The sequence below is a fragment of the Protopterus annectens genome, chromosome 10.part0, assembly GCF_019279795.1.
Source record: "Protopterus annectens isolate FY-2018-M chromosome 10.part0, PAN1.0, whole genome shotgun sequence".
Taxonomy (NCBI): domain Eukaryota; kingdom Metazoa; phylum Chordata; order Ceratodontiformes; family Protopteridae; genus Protopterus; species Protopterus annectens.
The window spans coordinates 477,821,444-477,837,699 of NC_056744.1; the positions used below are offsets into that span (position 1 = coordinate 477,821,444).

A 16,256-nucleotide genomic window follows, 5' to 3' on the forward strand; every position below is an offset into this window, starting at 1 on the left:
TTCAGAAAAGGATGGACACTATCTAGTCCATTCTGGACAAGAAACATGCAGGTATTAGAACCTATGATCCTCAGCATCTGTGGTCTACTTTCATTGTAGATAATAAGCTGGACTACAGAGCTCTGCCGAGATATGCTGATATCTTAGTGGAACCTATTTGGGGGAGGACCAATATGCTCTAAACCATGACTGAAGCTGCCAAACCACTAGTCCCTGATAACAGTTCTCCAAACCACAGCAAACTCAGAGAACTTATCCCTCCAATACAGACAGCTCATGACCACAGTCAAGACTACCACTGTGAGGTCAGTAGTCATCTTCATGAGACACTGGTGTGATAATGGATAGGGTATGAAGGTATGTTTGACAGCCTTCCCAGTGTGAACAATTCATCCTTCTTTTGGACTAAGTTAATTCTGAATGATAAAGAAAAGGGGGAGGGTGGAGGATCACAAAGTTACTCCAGAGGTGACAACCTATTTCTTCTTCAACAGTCCCTCAACCAGGACCTAGGATGCCTGGAAAACAGTAATTTCCTCATAAACTCTAAGATAATGCCCATAAGTTCCTCTTTAAGAGTGGACAACCTCAGCAATACCATCTCATGCAGTCACATTGCAGAGTTTCAGGTCCAGTGCAAAGTACAACCACAGTCAAAATTACAGTAGACTAAGAAAGTCAACTTAAAAAACTGCAGAGAGAGTGTCTGGACGAGATCCTCCTTCGGTCAGATTCAGGAAGTTCTACAAGCTCTTCCTGCACATGGTCCACAAGGCAGAACTGGAACCTGGAGAGGTAAAATAAATAGCCAAATCCTAATATGTCAGAGGGGTGCAATTTCCTGTTATACCCATTAACAGATTCTGATTCTATGATTGGCAGCAGGATAGCAAAATGCTGTGGTCCCCGAGATTTTTATGCTGGACTCAGGCAATTACACAGAAGAGGGTTAAAGGATGCTTGGTAAGGAACTTATATCATTAAATCAAAAGCTTTACAGGGTGCCAGGAATAAAATGGTGTAGCAGTGCCTCCAGGCTTTAAAAATGACATCCTTACAAACTCACTCCACTGGCAAAAGGATCTACTGGCTCATAAGCCTTTTCTCAAGAAAACTGTCAGAAGCTTCAAATAAAAATTTATGTTCATTAATACAATATATTTATAACCCCTTTTTCCCATTTTGCACAAAGGGTCAGGGTGTCACTTCAACAGTGACAATCATCTTGAGACAAAGTTTACACCACTGGGTGGTTATAAACCAAAAAACCTTGGGCTGTTTGGGGAAAAAAGCGAATAAGGAAGCGTGAAAATATAAAGAACAAAATCTAGAAACTTTTGAAAGGTAAATAAATAAATAAATACGGACATTGAAAAGAAAGAAAGAAAGAGAGATCTGATATGGTGCAATATTTATGCAAAGGAGAAATCCAAATTAATTAATACAAAAAATACAAAGATAATTGAAGAGAAATACAGGCAAATGCATCCAGATATGGAAAATTTCACAATACAAAAAATAAGATAACAAAGAGGGAATATAGAACAGAAGATTAGTACAGCAGAAGTTAAAAAAAAATAGAAGGTGAGGTTATGGAAAACCTATGAAGTGAAATATTTAGTGTAAAAAGACTGATATATCACAGCATGATGGAAAAACAAGTCCACTGAGTAAGGAGAAACAGGAGGAGCAGGAGACATCTAAAAAAGAAATATGGACATGGGAAAGAAAAAGAGATTTAACATGGTGCAATATGTATGCAAAGGAGAAAGCAAAACTAATCAATACAAAAAGAACAGCACCAAAGACATCTGAAGAGAAATATAGTCAAAGGCATCTGGATATGGAACATTTTACAATACAAAAAATAAGAAAACAAAGAAGAAAAGTAGAAAAGAGGATTAATAATGTAGAAGTTAAAGAAATAGAAACTAAGGTTATGGATTACCTGCAAAGTGAAGGATTTAGTGTAGAAAATCTAACTCTGATAACATCACAGCAGGCTAGTTTCCTCACATCCAAAAAAAATCACTAAGACTCACCTCCTGCCCCTCCCCCCTCCATCCATTCTGTGGATAATTCACATGTTCTTGGTTCCTTATCCTCTCCGATCTCTGGAGGAGGGGATATTCAAAAGTGTCATGTCCATTAGGTGGGCCTTCATGAAAAACGTCAACATTCCCTTGTCTCATGTCATCCTGCCTTACCTCATCAACCCCAAGATGGTTTTTGGGTACTGAGTATGGTTTTCATATTCAAGCTTGTCAATATCAATTTTCCTTTTTTTTCCCTATTCAAAATTCTACCACATTTATTGTCTACCTGTTTTCTCAAATCCAAACACTTATTTTTTTCTTCTTCTACTGTGAATAAAAGATCACTCATAATGTTTCCATTAACAAAGTCAATCTGCTCCATTAATACATTAATTTCATTTTCATTATTTCTAATGATTGCTCTCATAAGGCTAAAGCCCCAACTATCAAACATGTTAACTAATTCTTCATAATATTTAGTCCCCTCTAACATTATTTAGGAACTTCCAAACACGCAAGCCCTTGGGCACAATACCCAAAGTAATACATTCTTTTAAATAAGAGTTGTCCATGTCTAAGGTTTTATACTTAAACAATAACTCGTTTAATTTTTGCAAGTTGCCAGCGTAAGATAAACTATTTCTGTCCGTAGTGGTGTTCAAATCGTTGAAAGCAACCTTTTGTTTAAGCCAATCATTTAATTTTGGCATATTATCTAAACAGTCACCTTGGTGTACAGGAGTCTGCTGTATCCTTCCAGAATTGTTGTTACGAACATTCTGCGTCCTGCCATTATCGTTATCAACCAGAAAACGGGAAAAACTGTCCACAGAGTTCATACCAGTTCGCCTACTCTCTTCTTGACACATTTTAGTCGTGTCTTGCAGATCGGCTGATCCAGTTCCTGTTTCATGCAACGTAGGAACGTAGGCACACTGGTTACCAGGCAGTGAAATATCATCGTTCCATTGCGTTAACGACAAACATAAAGGAGTCAGGATTTGGACTAGTTGGGTAAGCTGCCCAATGAGTATGGACAGATCATTCGAATCATGCCTTCTTTCAGGCAAACCGTCTGGCGTGATGATTCCTCCAACTCCATCAAAAACCAATAACCAACCAGTAGGAGGTAACAGTGCGAAAAAACAAACTCCAAAAAAAAATCCAATCAGCACTGGAGGAGGAAAACAGTCACCAGGCACACAAACGTTAAAATAACTTTTTAATTAAACGCTTAACGAATCACCACGTTTTTCATCTCACACTTCAGACTTCATCAGACAAACCCAAAAGTTAATGACATCACTATTTATACTCGCATCCCATTTAAAATATCCAATAGGAACAAAACTAAAGAAAAAAAAATCTCATTACCATTTGGAAACAACTTCACAAACCCAATTTCAACCCTTAACCATTTATCAAAAATTGTATTTTTAAAAACTCATAGTTTTAATATTAATTCCCACAATAAAATATCCTAATAATTTCATTAAGTTATTAGTTCAAAAAGTCTTTAAAAGCATAAATACATCAAATGTATGTGAATAAAACTTTGAATATAACAATCCAGAGACAACAGTGCCATCAAGTGGCAGAATGTGCAAAATACGCATAACCCATGTGGGATATGTAACCAATGCCCAATTATGGCTAATAGGGATACGTTGTATATTGAATCAAGGGAGAGAGAGATTATAGCTAGGACACACAGTACATGTGACACACAGGGCGTAGTATATATTGCTATCTGTGAGATATGCCACTTTTTTATGTTGGGAAGACCGAGAGGAAAATAAGAAGGAGGGTTTATGAACACATGAACACCATAAAAAATACAAAAGAATGCCTTGTCAAGCATAGTATAGTTTGCCCCCTGGCAAAATACAAGCTTTTTGTTATACAAGAAGTTCTTAAAGATGAGATGGGTGGTATGTAGGAAACTAAGATTGAATATCGTGAATTACATTGGCAAATAACATTAGAAGCCAATAAATATCCAGGAATTAGTGATGGAATTTCCGTGGCACCCGTTTTAAAAATGAGGGCAGCAAGATTGTGAATTACTTATTTATTGTATTAATTTGTTTGTTTTTTAATGAATTTTTTATATATTTATTAGTAATAAATCCACATATATTTTTTTTTACTATTAGAATTTTTAGGCTTGATCTGTAATAATCATTTACAATAAAGTAGTCCTGCCTTACTAGAATATGTATCCTTGGTTAGGAATGAGAGTTATGCGTATTTAGCACATTCTGCTACTTGATGGCACTGTTGTCTATGTATTGTTATATTCAAAGTTTTATTCACATACATGTGATGTGTTTATGCTTTAAGACTTTTTGAACTAATAACTTAATGGAATTACTGGGATATTTTATTGTGGGAATGAATAAAACACCAACAACTGCCAACGGGTCAAAGAAATAACTAGAAAACCAATTGCCAAGACCCTGGAAGAAAACACCATAAAGCTTACAGACAGGACAACTTAGTCAAGCCTTGTAGTCGTTGATTATAACAGTGTAGTCCACAGAAATTTACAGGATAAAAACGCCAAGGAACAAAACTTTTCAGCTGTTTAAATAGTTTAATCCAAGCATTCGCTTTACAGGAAAGACACTGAAATCACACTAATGCTCCATATACACGTACGTTTTCGTTTCAAAAACTTCCTCAGATGTGGGCTGGTAACTGCATCAGTGCATATATATATACATCAATTAACATTTAAAACCACCAATCTCATGCCACAAAGTAAATGAGTCATAATTGGTTATTATGTCATGAAACATTTAAAGCACAATCTAAATACCTTATTTCTAGAAAAAAAATACTGTAGACCTAGTTATACTAAAAATAGCAATCTAATATCATACCAGTTGTCTAAAAGTTTGCAAACTCTTTGATACAGTCACTTTTATTACTTTAATTTGAACTTTAAAATCTCTAAAACCTTTTTAATAATATAATTATAAAAGTGACTGTTATCAAAGAGTTTGCAAACTTTTAGACAACTGGTATGATATTAGATTGCTATTTTTAGTATAACTAGGTCTACAGTATTTTTTATGCTAGAAATAAGGCATTTAGATATTGCTTTAAATGTTTCATGACATAATAACCAATTATTACTCATTTACTTTGTGGTATGAGATTGGTGGTTTTAAATGTTAATTGATGTATATATGTGCACTGATGCAGTTACCAGCCCACATATGAGAAAGTTTTTGAAACGAAAACGTACTTGTATAGGGAGCGTTAGTGTGATTTCAGTGTGTTTCCTCTGAAGCAAATGCTTGGATTAAACTATTTAAACGGCTGAAAAGTTTTGTTCCTTAGCGTTTTTATCCCGTGAATGTCTGTGGACTACACTGTTACAATCAACGACTGCAAGGCTTGACTAAGTCGTCCTGTCTGTAAGCTTTATGGTGTTTTCTTCCAGGGTCTTGGCCATTGGTTTTATTGTGGGTATGAATATTAAAACTACAAGTTTTTAAAAATACAACTTTTGATAAATGGTTAAGGGTTGAAATGGGGTTTGTGAAGTTGTTTCCAAATGGTAATGAGATTTTTTTTTTCTTTAGTTTTGTTCCTATTGGATATTTTAAATGGGATGTGAGTATAAATAGTGATGCATTAAGCGTTTAATTAAAAAGTTATTTTAACGTTTGTGCGCCTGGTGACTGCTTTCCTCCTCCAGTGCTGATTGGATTTTTTTTGAAGCATGCAATCAACACACTGCAGGTGATGAGTAACAAGGAACCAATGTGCAAGTCTGTGCCCACTGAGGGCAGCACATGGGAGAGAGAGAGGTCTATACCAGGTACCATGCTGGAATTAGGCCATACTTCACAAGGGTGAGATGCAACACATGCAATTCAATCCTTCTTCTGATATCAAACACCTGTTTGAGGTCTATGCACGAACTAAAAGGTCTTCAACGGAGATGACTCACAGTACCCAATGAACCACTGCCAACATATCCTGCTGCACTTAAGGGAAGCAACTAAAAGTGAAACTTCGGCCTCAAGTGTCCCTATTTCATAACTAGAGGACTCAAAAAGCTACTCAGTGCACTCAGGTAAGTCAGCCTCAACTTACAGCTAAACAGGCCATTCCCTAAACTCCACAATGCACTGGTGTAAGCTGGGGGCATGCCTCCACCATGCTGCTAATCATTTCCTGAAGAAGACAGAAGTTGGTTCAAACCCTTGCTAGTCAAGGGTACATGCTGCATCTGCACGATCCAGATGGCAGTTTTGGTTTGGAAACTGACTCACCTTCAAAGGTTAGGCCCTGACCTACCTCCCTCAGCTTTGGTCCTTGTCATATGAGCTGTATGAGATACTGTTCTACTAATTTTCACATGAACCTATGAATCTATGTTGGGCTTGTAGCAAAGTAGGCCAATGTACTCCCACTGCTGTGGATGCAGATGACAGATATGAACTGCTGGCACTTAACGGCAGTGCCTGGCATCATACTTCCCCTAAGCCAGCGTGGAAAACACCAGTGCAGGCCATAGCTGACAATCAGACGGCCACAAAGACTTCTGGATAATTTATACCTCGATATGCAAACTCAGGAATATCTCATCAATGAAAGTCAAGCTTGAGATCCAAACTGTATGAATGGACACAAATGGAGAGCTGGAAGCACAGCTATGCTAATACAGTAAGCATACAACCAGCACAGTGTGCACCAGCACAGACTGTGCACTCATCTGACAGCAGGATCTTGTACAACAAATATGGCAAATGGCAACTGCTAAAATGCTGAATCCAGCCAAAGGCCCTATCTTTGAGGGCCCTTAATGTGGGATCCTAAAATGTTTTGATATCTGGCTGTTTCATTCAAAACTGATAACAAAATAGTTTAACAGAGGTGTAGCATGGGAAGTGAAATTATTAGAAAAAGGTAATCTCCATTGCAGACAGGGATGAAGCCCCAACTGCAATTCAGATGACCCAGTATCAACTAGCGACCTGGGTGCTGAAGGAGTCAGCTAGACAGGATGAGGCTGAGTAGTCAATCCCAGCTCACCCATCGTGGGAAGATGTAGGACTGGACCTTTTGCAATGCCAGCACCTAATGAAAAGAGAGGTGCAAAGCATGCACCATTTGGGCCAGAAGCATGTGCTTGACTCTGCCAAACCACATCCACAAAGCAGCCTTTATGGGATATTTGCATGAACATAAGCATTCACAAAGGAAACAACTCATGTCTTGGAGCACAAGCATCAGCAGCTGGGGGAATGATTAGGGCCATATACAGAACAAAGCCTCAATGGCTGCATGGATGGCAGTCTCCCATGATGAGCTATCACTCCAAGGGGGAACAATAGGGCAGATCATTCATGGGGCAGCTGATAGTCTGTAGACATTGGAATTAAAAAAAAAATATATAAAAAAGTATGAGCAAAAGTGTGCACCACTGAAAAAAATAGTATTAACAGCAAAATTAAGTTTGATGACTACAATGCAATTTTTGTACAACAAAACTAAAACTTGACAGCATGATTCTGCACAACGAAGTGCTGAACGACAATGGCTACTCAATCCCCAAATCTAATTAAGATTCTACACATTTCACTGTTAGTCTCACCTTATTTGGTTGGTTCTCATTCACTGTTGTAGGAAGATTTTGAAAATTCAGCTGCCGGAGTAAGCGCCGTTGATAATCCTGATCCATGACAGTACGGTACAGCTGAAGTGACGAAGACTATACTGAAGTCAGGAGGCTGAAGGTAATGAGATCACAGTCAGCCGCTCTCACCCTTTATGCTCCGTAAAAGCATTGTATAATCTACATTCCTGCAAGACACCAAAAGCAAAGAGGATTAATGCATGTGCAGACTCTGCTGCTTAGCAAAGTAGAAACATAATAAACATAATATGAGGTTACAAAAGGACTGTATGATACCCTGCCATGTAATGCCATCGCTCTACCTGCTGACAGGTCTTTACGAGAGAAAAATAATTTTGATAGATATGTAAAAATACATTTAGTAGCATATTCCTGAAATTAATGGTTCTGCAATTTAAATAAGAATGAATAAAAGAAAACATGGAAAAACATTTAGCAAAATGAAAATAAAATCAATACACTGCAAATGTAGTAAGGATTTGAAACCTTGGGTGAATATACTTTTGCCAACTAGACATAACAAAACAGTTTCCCTCAGTCCAAGAATCTAAACCCTATTTAAATGGAACAATTGTACTGATACTTCTGAGTAGCTATAGCTACCTGTTGCACTGTCAAAGGACTGTGTTAGAAATCTATTGTGTTTCAATGTAACTGCGCCTACTGAAATTAAAGTCTGTGTTCCTACTACTACTATAAAAAATGTGTATTAAAGCCATAAAATGGTTACTGTTAATATTTAAATGCCTGCAACAATTTGTTCCTTTATTTGATTTATTTACTTATTATTAGTGGACGTGGTGGGTGAGCTGGGCTTTGAACTCTTTTCAGCCACAATCTGGGTTCAGAAGACACAAACGTACAGGCAAAATATTTATTTACTTTACATTTGTTAACCGGGAAATTCCGACTGGACCAGGTCCACTTTCAGCAGAGGCCCGGAGAGAAAAGCTCCAGCATCAAGTTATACAAACACAGCACATCCAGCATAACACACTAAACAGGTTTATCATATATACTGAGTATAGTTATATAACAAGAAATTAATAAAACACTCCAGGTAAAAGAAGATATAGAACATAGGTAGAAGACAATGTCAGTTACAGTACATCCAGCATACTACACAAAACAGGTTTATCATGTATGCTGAGTATAGTAATATAACAAGAAATTAATAAAACACTTCAGGTAAAAGAAGATATAGAACATACGTAAAAAGACAAAGTCAGTTACAGTACATCCAGCATACTACACAAAACAGGTTTATCATGTATGTTGAGCATAGTAATATAAAAAGAAATTAATAAAACATTTCAGGTAAAAGATGATATAGAACATACGTAAAAAGACAAAGTCAGTTACAGTACATCCAGCATACTACACAAAACAGGTTACATCACGTATGCTAAGCATAGTAATATAACAAGAAATTAATAAAACACTCTAAGTAAAAGAAGATATAGAAAGTACAGTTGTGTACACCTACCATAAATGTAGATGTTCGAGTGTCTTCACTGTTGCAGTCATGACTGTAGGGTTCTCCCCTGCCGGCAGGCAGTCCTCGGTCGGCCAGAATCCCAAAGTCTGGGTCCAGCGTCGGCTGTTCAACCATGCTCCCTGACGTCAGAGCGCCAGGAGTACAAAGCTGACAGCCGACGCCATCTTCTCCAGTTTTTCTTGCCCCAGATGTCAGGAGTCCCAAAATGAGAAAGGTCCCATATCCTTTGCAAATACACCTCAGAAGAATGGTGAAAAAAGGAACCACACAAAAGTAAAAAATAGGAGGGGTCAGGAGGGAGGGAGGGAAACCCAGACTGCAACAGTGAAGACACTCGAACATCTACATTTATGGTAGGTGTACACAACTGTACTATGTTCATCGTGTTTCACTGTTGCAGTCATGACTGTAGGGTAGAATCCCAAAGCTGAAAGAAAGGGAGGTGGTCATAAAGAAGAAGGGGCGGCTAAAAGGCCCTGCAAGACTGCAGAGGCAAAGCCTGCCCTAGACTTATAGTAGAGAGGTAAATTGTAGTGCTTCGAAAAAAGTATGCACTGAACTCCAAGTTGCAGCTTCCAAAATGTCTTTGGTAGGAACTCCCCTGAGGAAGGCCGCAGAAGTGGCAGCAGCTCTGGTGGAATGAGTCCGTATACTCCCTGGGATTTGCTTTCCATGGTGTGAATAACAAAATCTGATTCCATGAGCAATCCATTTAGAAATGGTCTGTTTTGAAATGGCTTTACCTTGGGAACTTGAAGCATAAGAAACAAACAATTGTTCTGATTTTCTGATGTCCTTGGTTCTGTCCAGGTAAAAACGTAGTTGTCTGTGTACATCCAAGGAATGTAAGATCCTTTCCCCTTTATTTTGAGGAGTGGGGAAAAAAGTTGGCAAGTGGATAGTTTGATTTAAGGCCACTTTGGAAACCACCTTAGGCATGAAGGTAGGATTAGTCCTCAAAGACACCCTGTCTCGATGAAAAATAATATAAGGTTCCACAGCCATAAGAGCTTGTAACTCTGAAACTCTCCTGGCAGAGGTTAGGTCTAACAGAATAGCTGTCTTCCAAGATAAAAACTTGATGTCAGAAGAGACAGCAGGCTCAAAAGGAGGCAAGGTTAGTTTTTCCAAAACATAGTTGAGATCCCAAGCAGGAATGGGAGGAGATCTAGGAGGTCTTAAGTTCTTAGCTCCTCTGAGAAACTGTCTCATGAGCTGGTGGGAAAAGATTGGTGGGTCTGTATTATAATGAGCAGAAATAGCAGAGGCATGTATCTTAATGGAAGAGAAAGATAGACCCTTATGTAAGAGATCTGTCAAGTAAAGTAAAATTAAAGGAATGTTCGGAAGAAGAGGATCAGAATCCTGAGCCTGCATCCAGGAACAAAATCTTTTCCATTTTCCTGCATAAGATTTTCTAGTGCTAGGACGTCTGGCTTCTAAAATGACATCCATAACCTGCTTGGGTAAGAAAGAAGAAATCAAAGGCCCTGGATAAACCAGGCCGCCAGGCTGAGAGTTCTGACATGAGAGTGTAGAACCTGACCCTGATGTTGGGACAGAAGGTTCGGAGACTGAGGTAAAATCCAAGGGGGCTCCAGACATAGGTTTTTTAGAGATGGGTACCAAAACTGTCGAGGCCAATTTGGGGCAAGCAAGATCATCATCTTGGGCTTGTCCTGTTTTATCTTTAATAATACCCATGGAAGAAGAGGAAGAGGCGGAAAAGCATATCCCGAGAGGTTCCTCCAACTGAATGATAGGGCATCCACTTTCCAAACTTCTTTGTGGAAAGTCCTGGTGCAAAAATTCTGTAGTTGATGATTGAGATGGGATGCAAAGAGGTCTATGTGAGGACATCCCCAGACTGCTGTTATCATCCTGAATATTTTGGTGTCCAGCATCCACTCGTGTGGATCCGAAAGGTTTCTGCTTAGACTGTCTGCCAGGAAGTTTTGCTTCCCTGGTAGAAACTGAGCTTGAAGGTCCAGATTGCAAGCTAGAGCTGTGTTCTATAGAGCCATGGCTAGTCTGCAAAGGGGGTAGGAATGAGATCCCCCTTGCTTGTTTATGTACCACATAACTGTGGTGTTGTCTGTCCGTATTAGTAGTTGTCCTGGTTGTAGAAGATTCCTGAAGGCCATTAGAGCTTTCTGAACGGCTAACATTTCCTTTAAATTGATATGCAGGTGCTTCTGATCCTTTGTCCAAAGGCCATGCAGACAGTTTCCCTGAAAATGGGCTCCCCAAGCATAATCCGAGGCGTCCGTGGTTAGAATCTGAGTGGCAGGAGGCAGACAGAAGGGTTTCCCTTTGTTTAGAGTACATGCCCTGGACCACCAAAGAAATTCCTTTTGAAGGCAAGGCAGGACGGAGATCAGTATGTCTAAACTGTGGCAATGCTGAGACCATACACTTTTAGGTACCACTGTATTTTCCTCATGTGTAGTCTTGCATATGGTACGAGAAGGATGCAGGAGGCCATGTAACCCAAAGCCTGCAGGAATCTCCTTGCAGATAGCTGAGTTAACGTTGCCAAGGTCTTGAAAGTTGAAGCCAGCTGTAATTGTTTTTTGGATGTCAGAAATGCCATCTGGGTTGTGGTGTTTAGAAGAGCACCCAGAAAAGTTATCTGTTGTGAGGGTGTCAAATTTGACTTTTTTATGTTTACAGAGAATCCCAAGAACTTGAGGAGGTTCTGTACAAATTCTAGATGCTGGAGTAAGACATCCTTGCTGTCTGCTTGAATTAGACAATCGTCCAGATAAGGGTAAATTTGAATTCCCTTAAGTCTGCAGTAAGCTACTACTGGAGCCAGGCATTTGGTGAAGACCCTGGGCGCAGTAGATAATCCAAAGGGCAATGCAGAGAATTGAAAGTGCCTCGATCCGGCCTTGAACCTGAGGTATTTTCTGCGTTCCTGCCTGATGGGAATGTGTAAATATGCCTCCTTTAAATCCAAAGTCACCATCCATGCATCTTTGGACAGCATTGGAAGTAGCTGCTGTAGAGTAAGCATCTTGAATTTTGGAATCTCTAGAAAGGTGTTCAAGACTGACAGATCCAGAATGGGTCTCCATGAGTTTTGCTTCCTGGGAACTAGAAAGAGCCTTGAGTAAAAACCCTGTCCCATCTCTGAAAGTGGAACCGGTTCTATGGCTTTCATGGCCAAAAGAGCTTCCACCTGGTTTAAGGCTTCTGTCCATTGATGTTTTGGAAGGTCTGGCCATCCGCTTGGCCTTGGCAGGGTATGAAAATGGAATTTGTAACCTCTTAAAACCACATCCAGAACCCACTTGTCTTGGGTTATCGGAGTCCAATTTTGATAAAAAAGAGAGTTTTCCTCCAAGAGGGGCTTCCAGGCAAGAAGTTCCTGCAGCCCAACAGAGGGAGTCATTGAGTTTGTTTCCTATGAGTTTGTGACCTGTCCTCTCCTCCCCTAGGGGTGGAAGCAGTCCACTGTCTTGGTCTATAAGAAGCTTGTGTTTGAGGCCTTCCTCTGGAGCATCTATATCTACCCCTCTGAGGCCTCTCTGAAGTGGGAAAGGACCAATTTTTAGAAGGCCAATTCCTGCTAAATCTTGGTGGCTGTACTTGTAAGAAATCTTTAACTGTTTGCATGGATTTCGCCTTATCCTCCATCTTTTTAATCACCTCTTCAGCTTTTGATCCAAACAAAACATTATGCTGAACAGGAGCATCCAATAATTTAGCTTTTACTTGTTCTGGCAAATTTTGTTCCTTTAACCATGCATGCCTTCTAATGACTGTGCCGGAGGCAGCAGCCCTACAAGAAGCCTCCAAGGCATCAAATCCACAGTGTAAACCATGCTTCCCAACTTGTTCAGTGGCATGCAATAAGTCATGTAATTCCTTATCATCTGCACAGGCAGAAATGGAAGAAAGCTTTTGTTTTAACACAGACGAGAAATTGCTGGTATTTCAGCATATGAAACTGACAGTTTAAAGCCCTAATGGACAAAGTAGCAGAAGTGTACACTTTTTTGCCCCATCTTTCCAAAGATCTAGGATCCTTTTCAGTGGGAATGGGATTTTTGGCAGAAGCGGTCTTAACTCCCTTAGGACCCTGAGAAATGGTTTCAGGGTCAGCAGAAGGGTTCTTGTATAAAAACTGGTGGGAATCAGGAACCCTGTAATATCTATCAGGCTTAACAGGAGCAGGAGGAAAAGAGTCAGGGGTTAAGTTAGCCTCCGAAAAAGCATCATCCACAATATCCAAAACAGGAGGAATAGCCAGGGATCTATGTTGGGGGAGAAGAAGAAAATCCCTTAGTCTTTTCTTAGATTCCGAATACTCCTGTCCTTCCCAGTGGAAATGTTCCCTCATTTCGTGTAAAGTTTCTCCAAAAGAGAAATCCTCAAGGGGAGAAGCTGAAGGAATGGATTCCTCAGCATCAGAATCCTCATAAGGAGGGAAAGAATATTCCTGGTCAGAAGAAGAAACTGAAGAAACAGAAGCCTGATCAGAGGAATCATAATAAACATCCTGCCTTGGCCTTTTATCTGAAGGGGGATGAGAACCCCTAATCATAGTAAGTAAATTCTCCGCCATCTTGAGTAACTGTTTCTGTGACTTGGGAGCCAGTTCAGAAGAGGCCTGTGTTGCAGTCTTTGATTTAGAAGGAGTCTTTGCCTTTGTCTTTGGCTTTGCCTTTATTAGAAGCTGAGTAGGCCTGAAAACCCCTTCGGAAGCCGGTACCTGCACAGCGGCTCCAGACCCATCTGAAGGAGCATTGTCCGAAGGTCCTGCAATAGAAATATTTAAAGGCCTGGTTGGCTCCTCATGAGAGTCCGTTTCGGCCATCGGTTCTGAAATGGCCGACGACAGGGGCTGCAAAAGCACCTCACTGACGACGGTCGAACCTGAAGCTGGCTCCGCTTGTGCGCTATCATCAGATTTGGACCTCGGAGGCCTGTCTTTATCCTTGCGACGTTTGTGAACTCCGGTAACTGGAACCGTATCCGATGACATTTTGTAGTTAAAGCGCCTACTGAAGTAATGAAAAGCAAAATCGTACGTTCGTTTAATTGTACGTTGATTGAATCTAGCACAAAACCGACAACTAGCTACGTCGTGGTCAGGGCCTAAGCAAGGAATACAGTAAGAATGAAAATCCTTATGAGGTATTTGCTTCCCACATGAAATACAATTATTAACTTTTTCTGACATCGGACTGGAGCAAGAAAAAGCTTCCCCAACGGGGTACTTAGCTTTGAGTGGAGAAGAAAGTCTTCGGACTGAAGTTTATCAGAAAAAATCGTCAGGAGTCAGCCGACCGGCACTTGCGAACTGCTATCACCGCACGGCAAGAAAGACTGGAGAAGATGGCGTCGGCTGTCGGCTTTGTACTCCTGGCGCTCTGACGTCAGGGAGCATGGTTGAACAGCCGACGCCAGACCCAGACTTTGGGATTCTGGCCGACCGAGGACTGCCTGCCGGCAGGGGAGAACCCTACAGTCATGACTGCAACAGTGAAACACGATGAACATCATAGATAAACGACAATGTCAGTTACAGCACATCCAGCATACTACACAAAACAGGTTACATCATGTATGCTAAGCATAGTAATATAACAAGACATTAATAAAATACTCCAGGTAAAAGAAGATATAGAACATAGGTAAAAGACAATGTCAGTTACAGTACATCCAGTATACTACACAAAACAGGTTTATCATGTATGCTGAGCATAGTAATACAACAAGAAATTAATAAAACACTCCAGGTAAAAGAAGATATAGAACATAGATAAACGACAATGTCAGTTACAGCACATCCAGCATACTACACAAAACAGGTTACATCATGCATGCTGAGCATAGTAATATAATAAGAAATTAATAAAACACTTCAGGTAAAAGAAGATATAGAACTTACGTAAAAAGACAATGTCAGTTACAGTACATCCAGCATACTACACAAAACAGGTTTATCATGTATGCTGAGCATAGTAATATAACAAGAAATTAATAAAACACTCCAGGTAAAAGAAGATATAGAACATGGGTAAAAAGACAATGTCAGTTATACATTGGTAAGAGAAGAAAATATATCAAGCATGATTCTACAGTTAAAAGTACCATTTCAGATGACCAAGCCTACAGGGATCAGAGATCCAGCATGTGATCAGGGGGCAGTTTGGAGAGTTAATAGCAGTGTGGGTAGGGTTATGTGATACAAGGGCATAACCAGGTACTAAGATGCGATTAGAGGGAGCTTTTGAAACTGGATGTGGAGGGGGCAGTGGACATGGATAGGGGAAGAGAGTTCCAATTTCTGGCAACGGTGTGGGAGTAGAGCGCTTTCCTTGCATTATTGTTAGCCTTGGTGATGGAAAGGAGAGATTTTTCACTAGATCTTAGGTACCGATCTGCAGTATAGACAGAAAGTAGGTTGGATAATGAGGGTTTTTTTTCAGGATATTTGAGAATATCGTAGGCTGTGCCCAGCTGGTGATAGTTAAGTAGCTGTGGTAGCTCAAGCCACTTTAGTTCTTTTAGTGCAGTACAGTGATGGGCTCTATACGTTGAGTTAATAGCAAACTTGGCTATTTTACTGTAGCATGATTCTAGTTTGTCGAGGTCACATTGTCTGATTTGGGTAAAGATTGGGGCTGCGTATAATAGAGTTGAGAGGAGGTGGCTTTGTGCAAGAGTGACTCTTATTCAAATACAATACTGCAAAGACTGTACAAGAGTACAAAATTTGGTTATACAACTTTTTTATAGCCCAAAATTTCCCATTGTCAGACATTATAAAACCATTTAAAATACCAATGGTTCCTGTAAGTGCAGTACTACCTGTGCAGAAAAGTTTCTACATGGGAAAAACTGGAGTTAGAAGACGAAAGAGAAGTATAGTCTAAGAATTGAAGAGACAGTAAAATATTATGAAAAAAGCAGGTAAAGAAGAGGAAGAATTAGTGATTAGTGAAGTGGATACTATCATTCACGGACTGGAGCAGAAGGTGTTGGCATGCTACTACTACAGCAAAGTAATTACAAGTTCAATTCACATTTTGACAGTAGATGAACTCCCACT

At 39.8% G+C, this 16,256-nt stretch overlaps 1 protein-coding gene across 2 annotated transcripts in view; it reads right to left on the reverse strand.

The window, feature by feature from the left end:
* LOC122813194 (fizzy-related protein homolog) overlaps positions 1–16,256 on the reverse strand; it is an 806,647-nt gene that overhangs the window by 705,539 nt on the left and 84,852 nt on the right. For both annotated transcript variants that reach the window (XM_044085371.1, XM_044085370.1), the window contains one exon: positions 7,651–7,859. In XM_044085371.1, the coding sequence (XP_043941306.1) occupies positions 7,651–7,737 (87 nt within the window). In that variant the 5' untranslated portion in view covers positions 7,738–7,859. The remainder of the gene's footprint in view (positions 1–7,650; positions 7,860–16,256) is intronic.